The sequence below is a fragment of the Copadichromis virginalis genome, linkage group LG7, assembly GCF_057382275.1.
Source record: "Copadichromis virginalis isolate Kocher_CV1m ecotype Utaka linkage group LG7, C_Virginalis_male_GT1.1, whole genome shotgun sequence".
Classification (NCBI taxonomy): Eukaryota; Metazoa; Chordata; class Actinopteri; order Cichliformes; family Cichlidae; genus Copadichromis; species Copadichromis virginalis.
The window spans coordinates 29,900,742-29,921,116 of record NC_140624.1 but is presented as its reverse complement, the minus strand read 5'-3'; the positions used below and the strand labels follow the sequence as shown (position 1 = coordinate 29,921,116).

Here is a 20,375-nt window from a genome sequence, read left to right as displayed (position 1 = left end):
TTTTATTTATCACAGCATTCAGAACTCAGTTTTTTTTAAAACCAGTGAACCGGTGCCGGACGCTCTCAGTGTGAGTGTGAAGCTCAGGATCACCTGAGACGTCCTGCCCTGAGACCTTCAGCTCATTAAGGGACGCCGTGTGGTCACTGCTGGCATTACCTACAGTGACCACACGGAGGCGCTGTGGTGTTTGGCTTCAGCTCTGTGCTGCGCAAAATCCATCCAACAAATACAGCACGTGACGTCAGAAACCAGGTGGCCTCTTCATCGTCATCGTGAGGAAAATAAGACCGTGCTGCAGAGCAGGTGCCGAACTTAATTTTAAAAAAAAATCCAACAATTTTAAATGTTTTTATCCAACAACAGGTGACAGTGAAGCACACGTGGCTCTTTGTGACGTATTTCAGATCTGCTGAGTGTGCTATCATATTCAGCGTGTAACAGCATGTAATGCGCAGCACAAGTATTACTGTGAGTGCGTTTAAATCAGACACTTCCTTGTTTTTCGCTTTATTTTATTGAAATGAGAATGAAAACTTTAAACGTTGAGAACGAAGTTTAGAATAAACACCAAGAAACCATTCTTTAGAGTTCACTGTTTGTTAAAGACTAATATTACTTTTGTCACAGTGAAACTTTGGTTTTTAAGGATAATATTTTTCTTCGTAAACAGTGTATGTAATTAAACATTTTTCCAAGACAGTGTCAGAGAAACTTTTCGGCTCGGGCTTCTTATTTTATATTACGCTTATTTTAATGAATGTTCCCCCTTTTTTCATTTGTTTATTTTTAATTTTATCCCAAAGACATTGCATTTTAATTTATTTTGCCCCACAGACAGTGTTTATTTAATATTATTTTTTACTGAAACTTTTTTATTTTCCATAGTGTGTTTATTATTTAATTTTATTTCTTAAATTTTTCCGTAGGGTGTATTTTTTTTATTAATGTATCTGTAATTTTTTATCCGTAATTTTATTAGAGATTATTATTATTTTCCGTACATTGTGTATTTTTACTTTATTTATCTATTCACACCGTAGACAGCAGAGTTTTTATTTATGCAGTTATTTTCCATTGACAGTGCGGTGCACGCGCTGAGTGGGCTCTGAAGGAGGCGCATTCATACCGCTTTAATACTACATTACCCACAACCCCCCGCCCGTGCTGAGCCATGTTGTAGGAAATCCGCTTGCGGCGGATTATTGTAATCCGACAGAGGGTCTGGGCGACACATCGGATCACGACAGGAAAAAACTGAAGCGCAGCGGCCTGGAACAGATGCACCTTGTCCGAGAATAACGGGATAAAGCCGAGACATGATCCGCCGCGCCGCTCGGTGCTGCTGAAGCCAGAGATCGGCGCTGCTGCCCGGGCCGCTTCCTGCCTGGACCGCGGGTCGGCATCACCGCACCGCAGAGAGGAGTAGGGCAGAGCGGAGAGGCTCCGGTTTGTCGGTGAAACGGACGCCCTCGCTCCCTCTTCCCTACCCTGGTCAGGTCTGACTCCAGCTCGACTCGGTTCGCTTGCCCTGTACGCGGAGGGACGCGCTGCCGCCGCCGCTCCCAGCCCCACCACCAGCTAGCGCGGCTAGCTCGCTCCAGCTAGCCTGCTAGCTCGTCAGGAAGAATCGGTCCAGTTTAGTTCGGAATTTCTCCTGTTTTCCGGCCCGCAGCCCGCAGGGAGGGAGCATGTCGGCCAAAGACCAGAGCAAACTCTCCACCACGGAGCGGCCCGTCAAAGGTACGTGATTGTCCGGCTTTAGAGCGCGTTCCTGGGGCAGGAAGTTGACGGGTGTCGGGGCTAATGGCTTCGCTAAATGTGAGCAGCTGGATGTCAGAGCCGCAGTTAGCGGTGATTTCTCCCCGAGCTGCCCGCTTTAACGCCTCTTCCACCAGGCAGGGGGAAACAGGCAGTCCGGCCAATCAATCAGCCCGCTAATCGATGCCGCGGCAGCTAACAACTTAGCCTTTTAGCTTAGCAGCCCTGAGCTCCAGATGTAGGTGTGCGGTGTGAGAGCCCGCCGTCAAGCCACGCTCGATGCTTGGGTTCACGCGGAAAGTCCGCACGACGCCGCGGATACCTGGATCCTGTCCGCGGGTATACACCGCCCCGTGTGCGGCAGGCAGCTGGCCTCGTAATGGTTCAGGGGTGAATAAACTGGCCTCGTCAACCCCCCGCCCCCGAATCTGCCCCGCTGTGTGTGTTTATGGAAAATGAGTTTGAAATTGAGGTTTGTGTGGAGGACTGAGCCACGTTCTGCTGCTGCGGTTTTTCTCTGCGGTGTTCAGAGCTCTCAGAGAGGCAGCAGCTGGTGCTTCACCGCTCTGCAGAACAAACACCCCCGAGACGAGCCCATCCGAGCCCGGAGGCAACCTCCTGCTCAGCATCACAGGCTCTCCGAACCCCTGCACACACACCCCACATTTAAAGACCTATCAATTTAATTTATTATAATTTAATGAAAATATTTTTATTTTATTTTTTACGTTTTATAATTCAGTTCATCTTTATTTTGGATTTTTTTTCATTTATATTTTAGTTTTTTATTGTATCATTAGTGTTTTAGTTTATATTTGAAATGTTCTGCCATTTAATTTCACAAATTATTTAGTTTATGTTATGCTATGATTGTGGCGATTTCACAGTGTATAACCACATGGTTATTATTATTATCAATCAGGAAACAATATTAATAATATTAAAATGGTGGTGGATAGTGTCTTTCTTTACTTCTGCTTTTGTTTTATTTTTGGAGTTTTTGATGGCACCTTAAAAAGTTGTTATTGCCCACTTTAGCCATCAATGAAATTATCCGGTTAGATTTAAACAGAACTTTTCATCTGCAGAAGGCTCATGAGTCTGAGAGACACTGCTCCCCACCAACATCTACTGTTTTATAAGACCTGCTTATTACACAGTAGATGAATAAAATTATTAAGTTCAATGTCGTTATCATTTCTTCATGATGAAACAGGAAGTAATGAAGCTATTAGGAGTTGTGTCTCCAAACGGGCGGCGTTGGGTTGTGAACTCTGGTTCCTGTTGAATCACTGAAGCCTAAAATAACTTCCTGCTGCTCCAAGCATCAATGAATTTGAGCGTTTTTAGCGTGTTTTAGACTCGACTGTTAGGCCGGCTAATGTATGCTGATTGATCAGGAGCACTGCACAGATGGGCCATCGCTGGAGCCCAGTTTGGTGGTTGCTGGAGAATAAAACGGCTTTCTCTCTGAGTCGTTGTGGTGTCGGGTGAAGCAGCAGGTGGGGTCATGTTTGATATGCTCACCGGGTTTGAGAAGCTTAGGAGGGCCACTGGTCATTACACAGACCTCCTTAATGCCGGTGCCGCCGCTCAGGAAGCCGATACGGCCGACTCTGATTGGATTTACCTGCTCAGAATCACCTTTGATTGTTTATCTGTGAGCACCAACACAACAACTCTTCCAGGAATATCTGGATGGATTTCCAGATCCACTCTAAGAGTTTATCAGTTCGTTTTTGAAAGTCCAGAACCTTATCCTTCTGATAAGCTGCCCTGAGCACTCAGCCTCACTGTTGGTTTTCTCTGATGACAACCTGGTTGCTGTTTGATTTGGGAATGGTCACAGAGAACAGCTCCTACTTGGATTCTGGGAATTTTCTTTGGGATGTTTCCACGTGTTGTTTGCAGCCCTGAATCAGCTCGATTGAATTATGTAATTACTTCAGGCTGAGCAGCTTGCTGCTGATGGCTGTAGTTCATCACAGCAGCCCAATCTGCAGCTTCCTGTTGAACCCTGTGTGTGTGCGCGTGCATGTGTGTTCTGGCCTTTTGGTTTAGTTACCGATGGTAATCGAATCAGTCGGGCCGTCTGCCTCGCTCGGCATGTGTAATGATTCTGTCCTCATTCATGATTGATGGAGCTGGGCTGGAGGATGCAGCAGGATTGCTCTGCTGTCCTGGCCTCTGTGATGGAGCTCCACCCTGGACCCCGTCCACTCCACCCACAGAGAATCGGGTCAGCACGGTCTCCAAAGCCTATAATCTTATGGTTATTCCATCCAACATCAAAAGGAAGGAAAATGCTGATCTGTTAAGGTGGTTAAGGTGTTAAGACTTTTTGGGGTGGGCCCGAGCACGGAGTGCCGTCTGGGGCCTGTCCCGCTCAGGGGTACACGCCAACCCTCACCCTGTACGTTCGGGCGTTGTGCAGTCAAAAAGGTGCACATCTGCAGCACTTTAAGGGTCACATGAAGTTAGACAGGTATTTGGGTATTTATGGTGTGATTGGAGCTCAGTATGAGAGACTTCACGTTAGTTTCTCCTTTCGCTGCTCTTAGCCTTGCTGTGGGTGCACCTCCTCACACGCAGAGTGGAGCAGAGGGAGGATGGGAAGGAGGTGGTGACCATCCAGGTGATGACAGAGCTGCTCCTCAGGTGTGACGCTGAAGCTAACAGGCGCTAGCGTTTGACCTCGGTTTGTGGTAGATGCCTGAAGTCGTGCAGAGGTGTTCAAGTATGAACTCGAGGCAAGACTGAAAGTAACACACACACAACTGCAGGTTATTAACAGTAATGTGAAGCTGTCAGCCCGACCTGCTCCAACTTGTGTGGATGAGTCAGTTTGGGTTATTCGGCTGTGTGGGGTTTGTTCCTGAGCAGTTCCTTTTCTCTGTCGGTCACGTTAACGTTGCTCGTTATCGATGGCTGCGTCGGCTGCAGGAAGCTGTGAGTTCATATATATGCAAACAAGATGAAAATGAGCTTCTTATCTAACGAGTTGTCATTCTCGTCCGTGCAGATGTTTGCATGGCGGCGTTAATGTGAGGCTCAGACTGAAGCCTTAGCTGTGATGGTTTGGCCTCAGACCAGTCCATAGACAGCACTGACCCCCCCCCAAAAAATAAATAAATAAATAAATAAATAAAAATAAGGGAAGGGGGGTCTTCCATGTTTGGCATGTGGGCTTCAGTCCGTGGGTTCTGTCGTTGCTGTTGCTTGTTTAAGTGAAGTTTCTTTGCACTCAGGTCTGATTCTGTGTGTCCTGCTGGTGTTTGCTCGCTGGCTGCACAGACAGAAACAAGCGGCCATCTGTGCTGGGCCGGCTCGCTGCTTTGCTTATGTTTGACTGGCAGGCAGCCGCGTGGCTTCAACAGCAAACAAAGTGCGGGGCGGCGGCTGAGTTTACTAAGCATCTGAGCAGTTTCACTCTTCCTGTGTCCCTCCTGCTGATGGTTATTTGAATACCGCTTCCTGCAGCGGTCGGCAACACCTACTTTTCACAATCGTGGTTTTGTTTTTCTCTCTCTCTCTTCACACACTCCACTCTCACTTCCGAGTTGTCGGGCAGATAAATTTGTCTGGTGGGGACTCGCAGCTGCTTTTACTTCGATGAACCAGTTCACGAGGAGCTGCGACGTGATTGGCTGAACACGTGCGGCCTGGTTTGGTTTCAGAGCTGCGTGCTGAACTAGAGCGCCGTGCCAGGAGCGAGTGTTCAGGAACATTCAGTGTCTGCGTGATTGCTCCCGTCTTCTTAGACCTTCCTCTCGGTGCATCACCGTGTTTATGTCACCGCAGCAGTCAGGTGACCAAACAGCCTCTGACCTCACAGCAGGTGAACTGGGCGGTCGGAGCCGGTGTGGCGGGGAAAGGTGATAAAAACACAAAATACATGTTTGTGACCAATCACAGCGCACACTGACCCGCCTGTCTGACTGCACCGTCACTGAGTTCATGTAGACAGACACAGGTGATTCCAGGTCATAAATGTATCACATGACCTGGACCGTGCAGGTGAGAGCAGACAGTCATGTCATGTGTCCTTCTCCTCCTGCCTTTATATATTTTATATATTCTTTAACTGTGATTCTGATTCCTGCTGCAGTGCATCTGCTCGGGCTCAGCTGCTCAGTAACAGTTGTTACAGCAGCGGTTTTACAGCGTTGGTCCAAACACCTTTAAGGAACGTTAGTAACCGTGGGTGTAGAAGCTCGGCCCTGCCTGCTGGAGTCTGTGAGCAGCGACGGGTTTTCTTGAAATAAGCTGCTTGGTATTTCCTGCAGGGCTGGGCCGCGCCGCCACACTCTGCTGCTTTGTGTTCAGGACGAGCCCCGACATGCCGCGGACACCTCACCGACGCTGATCTGCCTGTGGGCCTGCGTGGTTGGCTCTGAGGTGTGACCTGGATAAGCTTGGATTTGAAGTCAGCGGGCCTGCTCTTTGCAAACAAAGCCGCGGGTACCCGGGTGATCTCAGGTGTGCTGCAAAGGCACGTCGTGACCTCGCTGATGATAAGAGCATTCCTAACGAGGCGTTATCTGAGCGTGGGAATGTTACAGCACAAAAACAGCCAGAAAACACCCGAACAGGGGACCAACCTTTATTAAAGATTACAGCAAGCGATCACCTGTCAGCAGGACAGGAATACGAGTTCCTGTTCAATATCATTAAATATCATCATTAAAAAGTATCAATTCTGTCCCTGAACAACAGCATGGAGCCCCTTTAAACTAAAGGGTGAAGGTTTTGTGTGTTCTGTATGAGGTCACAGTGTAACCGTGTCCCTTCTCTCTTTCATCTCTCTGCAGCCGTGCCGTATCCTCCTGGAGACCGCCTGACGGTCAAAGAGCTGTACGTGGACGGGAGGCCCAGTTTGGAGGTGCTCAAGGCCCATCTGGTAAAGGAGGGTCGGCTGGAGGAGGAGACGGCCCTGCGGATCATCAACGAGGGTGCCGCCATCCTCCGGCAGGAGAAATGCATGCTTGAGGTGGAAGCCCCCATCACAGGTAAAGCCTCGCCTTGACCCCGCCCACTTGGTATGTCAGCGACGTGCAGAGACATTTAAAGATGTCAGCTGAGAATTTATCACCAGCATGTTTTCCTCTTTGTTAATGATGAAAGAACACGGTCTGCTAACGCTAATGTTACAGCTTTGCATGAGCGACAGCTCATAATCATCCTCCTCTCAGCTCAGCCTGTGTCTGAAAGCGGCTGTAGTAACGCTGAGCTTGTTGTGTTTGTATGTGCAGTGTGCGGAGATGTCCACGGTCAGTTCTTCGACCTGATGAAGCTCTTCGAGGTGGGTGGGTCCCCCAGCACCACCCGTTACCTGTTCCTCGGGGACTACGTAGACCGAGGCTACTTCAGCATTGAGGTGCGTGTCTGTAGCTTCCTCGGCACAGGAAAGAAATGTCATTTGTTGCCTTTTTATACTTTTTGTGCTCTTGTTTTGTCTCTTTTTCATTATTTTTTTTGTTTTTTGGGTCACTTTGTTTGTCTTCGGGTTGTTTTCTTCCTTTTTTGGCTCTTGTTTTCGGTCTTTCTTTTGTGCTTGTCTTGAATCTTTTTTGGGTTGTTTTGTGGGTATTAGTTGGCAGTTGGGGCTTTCTCTCATTTATTCGTTAGCTCCTGCGTACTTATACCCGTCCAGGTTTGCTGTGCGTCTTCAGCCTTCCTGGGTGTTGTGGGAGTGTGTGCAGAGCTCGGAGTCGTCTTGTTTATTGTGTTGGAGTTGTCAGGATGTGTTGGTACAGAAATCCTGGCGTGACATTTGGAGACTCGGCCCGCACGGCTCTGCAGGGCATCTTTAAATAGTCATGGGTAATAAAAGGCACACTGTTTGCCCCCTCGCCGCCCTGACTGCCACACCCACTCTTCCACACAAACACACCCTGCTAGACACACACACTTACACAAACACACAAACTCAAACTCCAGCTGCGCCCCATCAGAGGGAGCACCGGGCGTCTTCTGGCATGGAGCTGCTGACATTTGTATGGCTGCCGTCGTGCTTCCTTGTTTGGGATTAGTGGACATCCTGGAGCTGCTCCTCCTCCTCCTCAGCTCTGCCTGGACCTCAGAGACGCCGTGTGTCATCGTCCTGTTTCAAAGTCACACTCAGTTTGCAGCAGCAGATGCTTGACTGAACTCTGTTAGTTTAGAGGTCATTTGTCTTCATAAAGACTCGTTTTCCAGACGACTCAACAGCCGCAGACCGAACGGCGTGCTGCGTGTCCCGACTCTGAGTCACGGCTGAATCAGCTGATTGCTCTAATGTCTTTTGTGTTTTTTGACCTTTTCAGACATTTAATTGGGCAGAAAAAGTCTCTCAGAAGTTTTAACTGCAGCTCAAATCTGAGTGTTTAGTCATACCACATGATCATGGCAGCACCGCATGCTTCAGTTCCTGTGACGTCCAGCACAGGCAGCAGTGAGTCGGCCCCCGTGTTAAAACGTTGTAGCACAAATAAACATGTTTGCAGACTGATGCACAAACTGTTTGCTCTCTGGAGAAAAGACAGTTTTGCCGATTATCCATAAACTAAGAGGAATCTCATTTACTGCTAAAAATCTTCACTTTTTAGCCACAAACCAGAAATTCTTGAGGTCGTCTCCTCTCTTTGAGGTTGTGTAGTTTTATTTTGTCTTGCTGTTTTCCTGCTGTTCTCTCCAGTCTCATCTTTCAAAGGCTGAATGGTGAAGCGTGCCGCTGCTCTTTTACTAACAAAGGGAACACGAGCGTAAAGTCACCCATGTCTGACACAAGCCGTGGCTTTACCAGCGCCATGAAGTTACATAATTGCATGTAGGAATGACAGCGTGCACGCAGCCCGACTCCAACACTGGTTATTCTTCTCGTCTTCCTCTGCGCTCGGCTCAGTTGAACAGCTCGACGCCTTCAGAGCAGAAAAAACATTAAATTGAAACAGGTGGTGCACAAAAACACAGGAGTGAGTGGCAGCTGAAAGGATCCGTGGGTTTGTTTGGAGGTTGAGGATGACGTCCGTCAGCTGCCGGTTTACTGCATGTCAGTGCTTCAGCAGCTCTTTCCCTGATGGAGATGAAGGTTTCTCCATGATACTCGTATTCCCTCTGCACCGAGAGTTTCTGCTCGAGGACTGTCGGCCACGGCCTGTAGCGATCAATAATGGCATCGACTAATCCCCCATAATTAATGAATCTGTCAGAGTCAGTAAACAGCGGCGGATCATCTCACAGCCTGCAGACCTCCTCCTCTGCCGGCCTCCACCTTCAGTCATGGCGGTGAACCGGGAATGATAATCCAACGTTATCATCCTGATTATTATGTCACATTCAGCGTAAACCTTTTATGTTTGTGCTTTATTTTCACCATGACGGTGTTGCCTCTCCCCACCTTAAAATCTCACATCACTCACAACAACAGCTGGACTGTTTAACTGAAGGAGAATTTGGACCCAGGAGCGGTTAACTCCATCAGTCTTAGAGAACTGTTCACGTGGAGTCAGGTGATGGTGTTTCTCACGATTATCCGTGTGTGTGTGTGTGTTACTGCAGTGTGTACTGTACCTGTGGGCCCTGAAGGTCAACCATCCCAACACCCTCTTCCTCCTCAGAGGCAACCACGAGTGCCGACATCTCACAGAGTACTTCACCTTCAAGCAGGAGTGTAAGTGTTTGTCCTCACACACCAGCATCAGAGACCGCTTATCTGACTGCAGCTGACCTTGGTGTGTGTGCGTTTCCAGGTAAGATAAAGTACTCTGAGCGTGTATACGATGCCTGCATGGAGGCGTTTGACTGCCTGCCTCTGGCCGCCCTCCTCAACCAGCAGTTCCTGTGTGTGCACGGAGGTCTAAGCCCTGAGATCACCTGCCTGGATGACATACGAAAGGTGAGATGTGTTACATCACGAAAGGGCTGACAGCCAGAGTCTTCAGTAGGCACGTCACTGATAGTCTGAAGTTTTGCATTTTTCATCGGTTTCTAATAATAACGTAAATGTTTGTAAATGTTTATAAACCACAAGCCTGAATCTGACTTCACTGACTTCTCTGTTTACGACATGTGCTGGCCCATGGCTGGCTTACTGGGGTCAGCCAATCAGAAGAAAGTGTGCTTTTAGGGAGGAGGGCCTTAGGAAGAGTGAGAGAGTTATTGAGAGAGAGTTTGGCTCTTGTCCCAAAAGGCTGATTCTGTTCATCTGGACATGGCGTTTTTAGTGGGAGAAGCTTTCGTCACTCATCCAAGTGACTTCTTCAGTCTCAGCTGACTGCAGGTTTCCACAATCTTATAAACAGTACATTTACATAATGACTGAAACCAGCCCACTGAAGGAACAATGGGGCTGTGAGGTCAGTTCCTTGATCCTTAATGAGTGATGAGTGACAAAACATTTCTCCCACTGAAAACGCTACGTCCAGATGAACAGAATCAGCCTTTTGGGATTTACTTACCTGGATGATTGAGAATGCATCAAGATATTAGAAGAGCCGGCAGGCGAAGAATCAGAGCTGGAAACGATTTACTCTTCTTGGTGGTGGTTTATAAACACATTCTCTTTTAGAGAGGTTTCACAATGAGCTCACCTGAAACTCTGGCTGATTGTGACCCACACCCAGTTTCACACCTTGGCTCAGGCGATTAGAGGATCATCAGGGGGTCCTTTTGTCCCTCTGTGGGGGGTTACTCCCACGAGGTTTAAATCTGGGACTCCCCACCATTTGACCTTAGAACTGAAGAAGCTTCTCGGATGAGAGGTGAAACGTCTTCAAGCAACTTAAAGAAGTCCAGACGCTTTTCTTTGCAAGCTCCTTTGACTACGATGACCTGGATGACTGAGAACCTCACAGACACATTCTCTTTTAGAGTTTAAATTATCTGAAATTTTCCTGTTTTTTCCAGCTGGACCGGTTTAAGGAGCCTCCGGCATTCGGGCCAATGTGCGACCTGCTGTGGTCAGACCCGGGCGAGGACTACGGCTCAGAGAAGACCCAGGAACACTTCTGCCACAACAGTGTCAGAGGATGCTCTTATTTCTACAGGTACAAGCCACGCTGCTGCCGCCCGAGCACCAAAAAGCAGAGCGCTCTGTTAATCCGAGCTGATTAAAGCTTTTACAAACAATGGCTTATCTGTGGATAAGTGAGTGCCGTTAAATCCGCTGTCACACAGATACTGAAAATAAATATTAGCATTCCCTGCTCTGTCTTAATAGTTAAGCTGAATCTGCAGCGTTGACACTGCTCGGAAGTCACAGGGCGACGAAAGCTGCTCCTAAGCCTCTTTTATCCACCATTAGTTTGTTTCAGTAGCTCAACATTTACAGAACTCATTACAGCGAGCATGTTTGTGGCCGTCTGGCCTTTATTACCGAGTCAGCACACACAAACCTGAGTGAGCATCTGGGTCGCTTCAGACGGCGTCTCAGACCCATCACTGGACACGACTGACTGGGAGGATCCACACAGACCCACACCACTACAGGAAGTAAAGACGGCCTTACTTAGGGTGGAGGCCACATATACAGTGAGAGAAAAATGTGACGCTGCATCGATTTTAACGTGAAATAATTCAAGAACAGAGGCAGCAGCATCAGAAGTTTACTTCCCGTCTCTATTTTTAGGGTCAGAAAAAAGGTCTGGGGTTTTTTGTTTTTTTTTTGTTCTGTTTTTTTTTAAACGTTGCTCAATAAAAGTCTGCTCCTATCAATCACCGATACAGGAAGTGTATCCTTTATTAAAGTAAACCGATAGCTCCCTGCAGTTTTTAAGACAGAATGTTTTCTTGCACTTCCTGACGCGAAGCATCGGTGACCTCTGCTGGAGGTTTCATCCTGTTAAATGGGAGTTTTTTCTCTCAAATGTCGCCAAGCGTTTGCTCAAAGGGTGTCATGTGATAACTGTGGGGTCTTTATTAAGCTCCCTGAGTTAGCTGCTGTTGTGATTTGGTGTTATACAAAAATAAATTGAAATGTTCCTCAACTGTAAGCCTCGGGCTGCATGATGCTGGTGGCCTCAGGCTTAAACTCAGGTTTAAGTGATGATTGTGTGACACCACCTGCACACCTGACCCATGCAGACTGAGCTGTCATGGTAACTGCGGTGGGTTGGAGGAGGCGGTTCTGATGCTCATCACGTTCAGTGAGATCACCTCCATCTGTGTGTGTGTGTGTGTGTCTTGTAAAAGCCGTTCTTTAAAACTCTTCTTGTTGTGTGTGTGTTTCAGTTACCCGGCAGTCTGTGACTTTCTGATGAACAATAACCTGCTGTCTGTAATACGAGCACATGAAGCTCAGGACGCTGGGTGAGTTCATTACGGCTGTTTATAAACAAAAGTGTGTTTTCATGACCGTGTGTGTGTGCGGCCTGCCCCTCGTGGATTTTAGAGGAAGTGCAGTGTTTTTAAAGCACCGTCCATTTTTCTCCGGCAGGTATCGAATGTACAGGAAAAGTCAGACGACGGGGTTTCCTTCTTTAATCACAATCTTCTCGGCTCCCAACTACCTGGATGTGTACAACAACAAAGGTAAGAGGACCAGAGGAGGAGGGAAACCATGGCAGCAGGAGGCAGGCTGATGGAGTCAAGATAATGAGTGTGTGTGTGTGTGTGGTCCTCAGCGGCGGTGCTGAAATACGAGAACAACGTGATGAACATTCGGCAGTTTAACTGCTCCCCTCACCCTTACTGGCTCCCCAACTTCATGGATGTCTTCACCTGGTCTCTGCCCTTCGTTGGAGAGAAAGGTGAGGGTCAAAGAGGAGGGAGGATCTTTCTAAAGTTTGCATTCTGTGATAACCAATCAGACATGCCGCTGTGTGTGTCCTCTGAAACAGTGACGGAGATGCTGGTGAACGTGCTGAACATTTGCTCCGATGACGAGCTCCTATCCGAAGCCGACGACACGGGCGAGGGTAAGAACGCCTTTAGCCACACCCATTTAGTTTCCACACATGCTCAGTAAGGCTCGGCCTGCACGGACGGCAGTTTGGCACCTTTGCATTTCTTGCCATGTTAGGTTCACATGGTCACGAGGGTGTCGCACATACCTCCTGCAGCAGGTTCACACGTTTTATTTTCACTGTCTTCACAGTGAATTCTGTGCGGTTTTCTTAGATAAAGTGCAGCTCGCAGCAGTGAGACAGGATATCAGACTATCCTTGAACACACGACACTGACCTCTGATGGCGGTGATAAAAACACGACTCTGTGCTGAAAGCTTTAGTTTTCTTACAGTCGAGCTGATGTAAAGTGGATCTGATCCATGTCTCTGCTGTTCCAGTGGGACTTTCATGGTAAAATATCTAATCATGAGCTCAGTCTGTGTTCAGTAATCTCTGTGAGCCCAAAGCTCAGCATGCACACTGCTCTGAACACCCAGTTTACCCCTTTTTTTCCCTACTTTTGGATCTCTGTGATGTCATAGAGAGCAGGGCTGAGATGTTCTGGTTTAGATCAGCTTCACTGGAAGTGCTGTATGCCAGCCAGATGGTGCTCTGGGGTGTTTTATTAGCTGCTGACAGGCTGACTGTGGAGGCCGGCGAGTCAGAGAAGCCTTAAAAAAAAAAAAAAAAAGTTGTCAGTAGTATCTGGCGTGTTGCCATGGCGACCTGCAGCGGGTGCTTAACACTGAATGTAAATGAATCAGATGCGTTGGGGCCCAGGGAGGAAGTGAAACCCTGAGGGAAGTCGATGTGTGGCGGCAGCTGTTAGAACGAGTTTGGCTCATAACTGCGAGAGCGCAGTCGCCATTAGCCCCGCCTCCTCTGTGGTTCGCTGATTATTACTGTGATAATCTCTGCTAACAATGAGACGGTTATGAGGAAGATGAAGGAGATACCTGCTGTGGGGTTTACAGTCTTACTGATTCAGGAAGAAATAAATGTTTTATTCCGTCAGAGTTACAGGTCAGCTCAGATTATCACTCATCCTCTGAATTAATCATTAATGCTCAGAAAACTTCAGCAGGTCTCTGAAAGGAAGACGACATCGAGCTGTGTGCGTGTGCATTAAACACTCAGGTTATCACAGCTTCCTCTAGTCTTGGATCTTTGTGATGTCACAGAGAGTCAAAGTTTTGTTTACCAGGGCAGACAATCAGAACATGGTTTCCTTAAAGGAAGATGAGCTAAAAAAAGCTTGTTTCAGAGTGAGCTGAGGCTCAGGATCAGATACAGAAGCATTATTCTGAATTGTGCATACAAAGCTGCTCTACGAGTGTTCAGGAATAAAAACCTGGAGCAGGAAATGGGCAGAACTGTGAATCCACTCCGACAGCTCGATCAGTGTCGGCCTGAAGCTCAAGAAACTGAGGAAACTATTTTTAAATAGTCTTTACTTGTGTGGACGGGGAATGATGAAAAAAGAGGAGCCTGTTGGGTATTTTTGAATGATGAGCTCTGGAATTAAATTAAAAAAAAAAACTCGGGGAAAATAAACTGGATCAAATTTACTGCAGCAAACTGAGATTGAAAGAAAATGTTTTTAACTGTTAAAAGTCCAAAATGTATTCCCTCAATCACATTTACCAAAGACAGCTACTTTTCTAGGGCGCTTCCGGCCCCTGGGCCTTATGTTTGACACCCCTGGGAGAAACAACTTGAACTATAAATGTGTCATAATGCTTTAAACTTACTGAAAACTCGCTGCATGGGTGACGTGCTCGGGTTCATTGGGTTTAAATATGTCTGTGCATCATCTGTTTTCTCGTGTGACGGTTCACTGAATTTGTGAAATTTTAGACCAATTTGTTTGCTTAAAAATATACTTTTCCTCTGCTCAAATTATTATGTGGTAGTTAGAAGTTCCCATCAGGTCATAACTAGTCTGCACATTCGGTGTATTTTTCTATGCATGTGACTTTTTTAAAGTCTGTGTATTTGTTATTTCTGTGCACAAGTTACTTATTTCTGATTTAAGGCTGGTTCACACGGTTGAATTCTCCGACCCAGCTGCTTGGCTCTGAGGTTTTTCTCACTGTGTTCTGCAGATGTCTTGGTTAAATCCAGTTCTGCCTCAATTTCTAAAAACAGTCAGACTCGCATCTTGATATCCTTACGAACGTTTCGTCGACCCTGACAAGCTTCCGCAGTATAGATCGAGTTCTTCATTTCAAATGCCACCAAACTTTTCAAGACTTTTTCCATTCTGCTCCTCAGGTGGCGCTCCGGCTGTCAGGAAGGAGGTGATCAGGAACAAGATCCGGGCGATTGGAAAGATGGCTCGCGTCTTCTCCGTGCTCAGGTGTGTTTTATATTCCTGAAGGTTTGGGTGAAGTTTATACTGCAATGAGACTCTTTAACATCAGGGCCATGTTTAGAAGCAGGAGACGGTTTAAGTCCTTTTTCTGTACGATTTCTTTCTTTCTTTTTTTAATCGTCACTCTAAAATGTGGAATAAAGAGGTTGTTGGAGCACGGTACTGAGAGTTTTGCTCCACTTTGATTTAAGGCTAATGAGTTTCTCAGTCGTTTACATTTGTCCTCCTTTGATTCTGTGGAAGTGTGTCAGAATAATTTGTCCTTAAAGTGTGACTGCTCCTCTTCAGAAAATGTCTTGCTGTTATTTTAAGGCTCAGGAAAGCATCGCAGGCTCCTTATCTTCAGTCCGTCTTTATGACTGAGTTGATCTCTATCAGCAGTTTAATTCTACTTCTGTTTGCACTCACTTCTTCAACCGAGAACTTTGTTTCATTACAGCTTGGTGTCTTTTTACTGAAGTGCAAATCATAAAATGAAAATTAGGACTATAATAAAATCAAATGAAACGGTCCCACACCCAGGATATCAGATATGATATAAAACCACAGATACAGACACGTGCAAAGAACAAAAGCCTGAAAAAACAGGTCAAGTTTAAACCAGTTAACCAGATGTATATTGGCCCGTGTACGGGAATCTGAACAGCTCAGCAGCGTTTCATTGGACCTGCTGCTAACAGAAGCTCATTAATGCTTTCTAAACTAACAGGTTTAACAGATATCTGCACATGAATATTTAGACATGTTGGGAAATGGACAGTCTTTGGTACCAGAAGCGTTCTGAATTCTGATTGGCTTTGGCTATAATCAGGCGAAAAGTCGGTGTGGTTTGGACAAAGTCGGACTGATAAGGTGGGATTTTTTTCACACCTAACCAACACAAACGAGGGTGTGTTTGCCTGGTATTTAGACTTGGCTTCAGTTACTCGGGTTTGACCTAAACAAATATTATGTTTGAACAAATCAGTTTGTTGTACAGTTTGAGTAATTTAGTAGAACTAAACATTTAGTTCAGCCGCAGATGAATTCAACCCTGACTTCTTTAGAGAACTGACATCAGCCGAGTAGGAACAAATAGCCGTGTGTTGTCTGGATAGAGCAGCACCTTTATTATTTATTATTTATTTATTAGAAGGGTGAATAAAAAAATTGCAGCAGGCCAGTGATTGACCACGTCTTTCAGCTTTTATGTCTTTATGAAAATCACTTCATGTTTCAGTTATTTTTGCAAATCCCGTCATCTGCAGTAAAAGACTAAACAGGTGACTTGTCTCCTGGTGGAGAGGAACAAGCTTTCCTCAGAAAACTGAGAAAGAGGTTTGCATGTGTTTGCATCTCAGTGTGGTTGCTAATAAAGAGTACCTCCACCTAAGCAGAGCTTAAAAAGGCTCCCAAGCTGGAGCTCTACAAACGTGCTTTGTTCCTAGTTTCTGCTGTGTTGGCACACAGGAAACACACAGGAGGCTATGAAAGGTTGTGTGGAGCTTTGAGCTCTGGTTATATCATAAACAATAATCTGGAGAGCTAATCTGGTAGAATGTTGGTGAACCTGGTCAGGAGGAGTCCTTGTTTCTTCTTTCAGGTTTGTTGTGCAGCAGTGACCTCCTCCTCCCATCTGTGCTGTCTCTGAAAACATCACGCCGTCATATTTAGACTTCCTGTCTGGAGGCTTTTGAAGTTAACTGTGCCTCATCGGTGACACGATCAGCTGACACTCTCTAATGATGTTGTGTTTGTGTGTCGACAGAGAGGAGAACGAGAGCGTACTGCAGCTGAAGGGGCTGACCCCGACGGGGACGCTGCCCCTCGGTGTTTTGTCCGGCGGTCGGCGGACTCTGCAGAGCGGTGAGTGCGAGCGCAGCGGAACATCCCACCAAACACTAACCCAGAGTCCAGCTAACACTAACCGCCCCATGCCTGCACTCACACCGAGAGACTAACCGCCGAGAAACTGGCCCCGCCTCATCAGCATGTAGCCTGGTGGAAATGTCGAGTGTCCTCAATTCTCCTGTGACGGACCAACCTGTGCACATCTCTGCAGCACACTGGCCTTCAAAGACGAACGGCTGCAGGGAGAGCAAGCACATATCAAACTACATTTACTTATTTTCATGGATTAATGGCTAATTATACTTATTATTACAAAGCCTGAAAACTTCACCCACACTCCTGGTCCTGATCTGGTCATGTAGATCACTTCATCAGCTGCAGCTTGTGGCAATATTCCAGGTTATATGTATAACGTCTGTATTTATGGAGGTGAATTCATATTAAATGTAAAAGTAGTTGCCTGAACCTCGACCTTTTGTCCCCCTGGTAAAAACCATCATCACCAGGGTCAGACTAACCAGCGGGTCTTACTTCAGAGCAGGGTAGGTCGGAGTTGGCGGCATGAACTTTGCACCACTGAATCAGGACCGATTGGGAGCTGCGTCACGTTTAGACGCCAAAATCGTCACTTTGATATGACGGTAGAGTCAGGCGCGGGTGGTTTGTCTTTGCGGTTTCTGACAGACCCCCATAAACCCAATGAAGATGTTAGCTGTGCTCTAATCTCGGACTCTGTGGTCAGGATGGTGGGGTGGTGGGGGGTGGTTGGGGTTGTATGATGATTGACTCCATGTTAACAGGACTGATAACGTGACTGACTGAATGCATTGATATATAATGTTCCCACTCTCTCTCCATTGGTTTTTTGGCATGGCACTTCTACTCACGCTTACACAGCCACCGTAGAGGCAGAAGAGGCACGAGGTATGCAACCGACCCTCCGACTCTCTGTGTGACTGTCTGTGTTCACCCACTCTGAAATATGTCTGTGCTGTTGGTGTCTAATGTTCAACCTGAACCTTTTATGAGCTAATGTGAGAGCTGATTATTGATCACCTGTTTCTTTGTCTTCATGCTGTCTTTGTCCTGTTTCAAGTAAGTTTCCTCACCTTCTCTTCGTGTTTTTAAAAGTGACTGTTTGTGCAGCGGGTCAGAAACGAGCCAGCAGGACAGCAAAAGTTCACACACAAGTTCTAAAATAAAAAGTGAAATATTTTTAATGATGTTACACGCTAATAAAATACTGTAGTAAAATACTAATCTGTTACTAAAATTTAAAATGTTAAATGGTAAATAATAAAATATCTAAATAATATTAACATAATTGCCATAATTATATATTACTAATTAGAAATATCCTTAAAGTACAAAAATATTGCTGAAAATAATTTTGATTAAATGTTTTCTTTACATTTTTGACAATTTATTTTATAAATTAAATGGAATTTGTTAAAAGTAATAGAAGTATTTTACTGAAATTTTAAAGAAAAATCTCAAAATTATTTTAAAATATTTCTTAAAACTGGAAAGTTTTTTTACACAATAACATGATTTTTTTTCACCAGATATTTATTTTTAGGAGAAATCGTTGAAATGTGTCATAAAATATTAGCATTACGTGCAGACATTGAAAATACATTTTAAAGTAAAGCTGGACGGCGGCATCCAGCGCTGGCGGTGACCTTCTGACCCGGCTGTGCTTGACGTCTCCTCGTGTCTAACCTCTTCCTGTTTCCTCGCAGCCATTCAAGGCTTCAACCCGCAGCACAAGATCCAGAGCTTCGAGGAGGCGCGAGGGCTGGACCGCATCAACGAGAGGATGCCGCCGCGTCGCGACAGCAAGCAGAACGAGGCCCCGCCCTCCCTCAACAACCTGCCGGCGAGCACCGGACCCCCGGACAAGAACGGCACCAACGCTCAGGCCTAGACCCTCCCCCTCCTCTCCCTCCTTCTCTCCTTCCCTGCCTCCTTTCCTTTCCTCCCCTCCCTCCTCCCTCCGTCACGAGCGGCAGACGAGGCCGTTCAGTCCGAGCGACTCGCCGCGCTTTATTTATTACATCATCGGTTAAATATCGTAGATCCAGACTGAACAGGAAAAGTCTCAGCGCCGCTCGATGCCTCCAATCAGGAGGCAGCTGGTACTTGATGCCACACCTTCGTATCAGCCACACCTCTTTTTCTTCTTTTTTCTTCTTTGGTCCGGGGAGGAAGTGACGCTCATTCAAACGCTGTGTTCGTGCCCACACACACACACACACACACACACACACACACACACACACACACACACACACACACCCATCCTTTCTTATGCCAATGATAGTGTGACTGAGCTCCGCCGAGCGAGTATTTACATTTATAATATATGTATATTTTAATTGTTCCCTCTTTTCAATGTGATGTTTTTTTTTTTTTTTTTTATAACATAGACTTAGGCTTTAACTATCCAGGTGGGAGGGGGCGGAGCGAGAGTGGAGGTGTGGAGGCAGTGGAGGGAAAGAGTTGAAGGTTCTGCTTTATTAAAACTGAGTTTCTGAGCTGAAGCTCCTAATTCTGGAAAAATGACTCGAGCCTCCCCGGCCGGTTGAACTTCAGACAGATCTGTTATATTCCGATATTTTGGAAAAGCCGGGAACGCGTCATGCTCCTGTTTTACAGGAGTGAGTTTAACATGGCCTCCACTGGCGCTCCAGCGCGTTTTAGTGAAATGCACCTTTACAAATCCATCGCAGCTCTTTGGGAAAATTGTTATAAAAGAATTATATTAAAATCATTGGTCAAAAATATCTGAGAAAAATGGAAATGACAGCCTGAGAAAATATTTTAATGAATTAAAAACTCAAAAGAGAATTCTGCCAAAACAAATCAGAGAAAATCTGAAAATTATAATTTGTGAAACTTGTGAGAGGAAAAAAAGTTTTAAAAAAAAGTGTACATAAATAAAGTCATCTGTTAATAAATGGCTTGAGTGCTGACGCAGAATAAAGCTGAATCATTTAACATGACGGCAGTCAGAAACCACCGATCCTCCTAGTCTCTGAGCTGGATGTAAATAATAATCATAATCGTCAATATTAATAATTTACGTCATTTTTGATTGAAATTGATTGAGACCGGCAGTTTTAGTAGAACAGAAGAGCCCTTCACACAAAGAGGAGGAGGGAGTTTCAGGTGTGCTTCAGGTGTGATGAGGACCTGCGTGGGTTTGATTTGACTCTTGATTTATTTTTGGTGGGGGGGGTTTGCCGGGCCTCATTTCTCAGAACATATCTCACCGAATGTACAGAGAGGAAAAAACATCTGGATGTTTGTCTGTAAGCAGCTGGATTTGTTCCTGCGAGGCCTCATCTCTGTAGACGTTTCACTCATTCAATAAAAACTCAACAACAGCTGCTCAGTGTGTGTCTGTGTGTGCTTTGGTCTCAAGGACGCCGTCTGTGTGCGAACAGGTCGCCGAGCAGCTGCCAATCAGAGTGCGGCGTGGGAGGTGGTCCTTTGTGCAGCTTTTATCTCCACATCATCACCTGCTGCTCACTCCACGTGAA

General features: G+C 46.2%; 1 protein-coding gene across 3 annotated transcripts; it reads left to right on the top strand.

The window, feature by feature from the left end:
• The first annotated feature begins 1,144 nt into the window (after window positions 1–1,144).
• On the top strand, window positions 1,145–20,219 carry ppp3ccb (protein phosphatase 3, catalytic subunit, gamma isozyme, b). Of its 3 annotated transcripts, none has more exons than XM_085462943.1 (14): window positions 1,145–1,743; window positions 6,573–6,770; window positions 7,014–7,138; window positions 9,301–9,412; window positions 9,492–9,637; window positions 10,648–10,787; window positions 11,971–12,048; window positions 12,176–12,270; window positions 12,363–12,488; window positions 12,579–12,656; window positions 14,901–14,985; window positions 16,748–16,845; window positions 17,728–17,754; window positions 18,582–20,219. In XM_085462943.1, exons 1-14 carry the CDS (start codon window positions 1,692–1,694, stop codon window positions 18,755–18,757), a joined length of 1,536 nt encoding a protein of 511 aa, XP_085319069.1. In that variant the 5' UTR covers window positions 1,145–1,691; the 3' UTR covers window positions 18,758–20,219. The 3 variants fall into 3 exon arrangements, with proteins under 3 accessions (XP_085319069.1, XP_085319068.1, XP_085319070.1); XM_085462942.1 differs by having other exon boundaries at window positions 18,573–20,219; XM_085462944.1 differs by lacking the exon at window positions 17,728–17,754 and having other exon boundaries at window positions 18,573–20,219.
• Window positions 20,220–20,375: the final 156 nt, after the last annotated feature.

Coding starts and splice junctions, on each gene's coding strand:
- ppp3ccb (XM_085462942.1), top strand. CDS start 1,692: ATGTCGGCCAAAGACCAGAGCAAACTCTCCACCACGGAGCGGCCCGTC. Junction 12,049..12,175: donor CATGAAGCTCAGGACGCTGG/GTGAGTTCATTA, acceptor TTTCTCCGGCAG/GTATCGAATGTACAGGAAAA. Junction 12,657..14,900: donor AGCCGACGACACGGGCGAGG/GTAAGAACGCCT, acceptor TCTGCTCCTCAG/GTGGCGCTCCGGCTGTCAGG.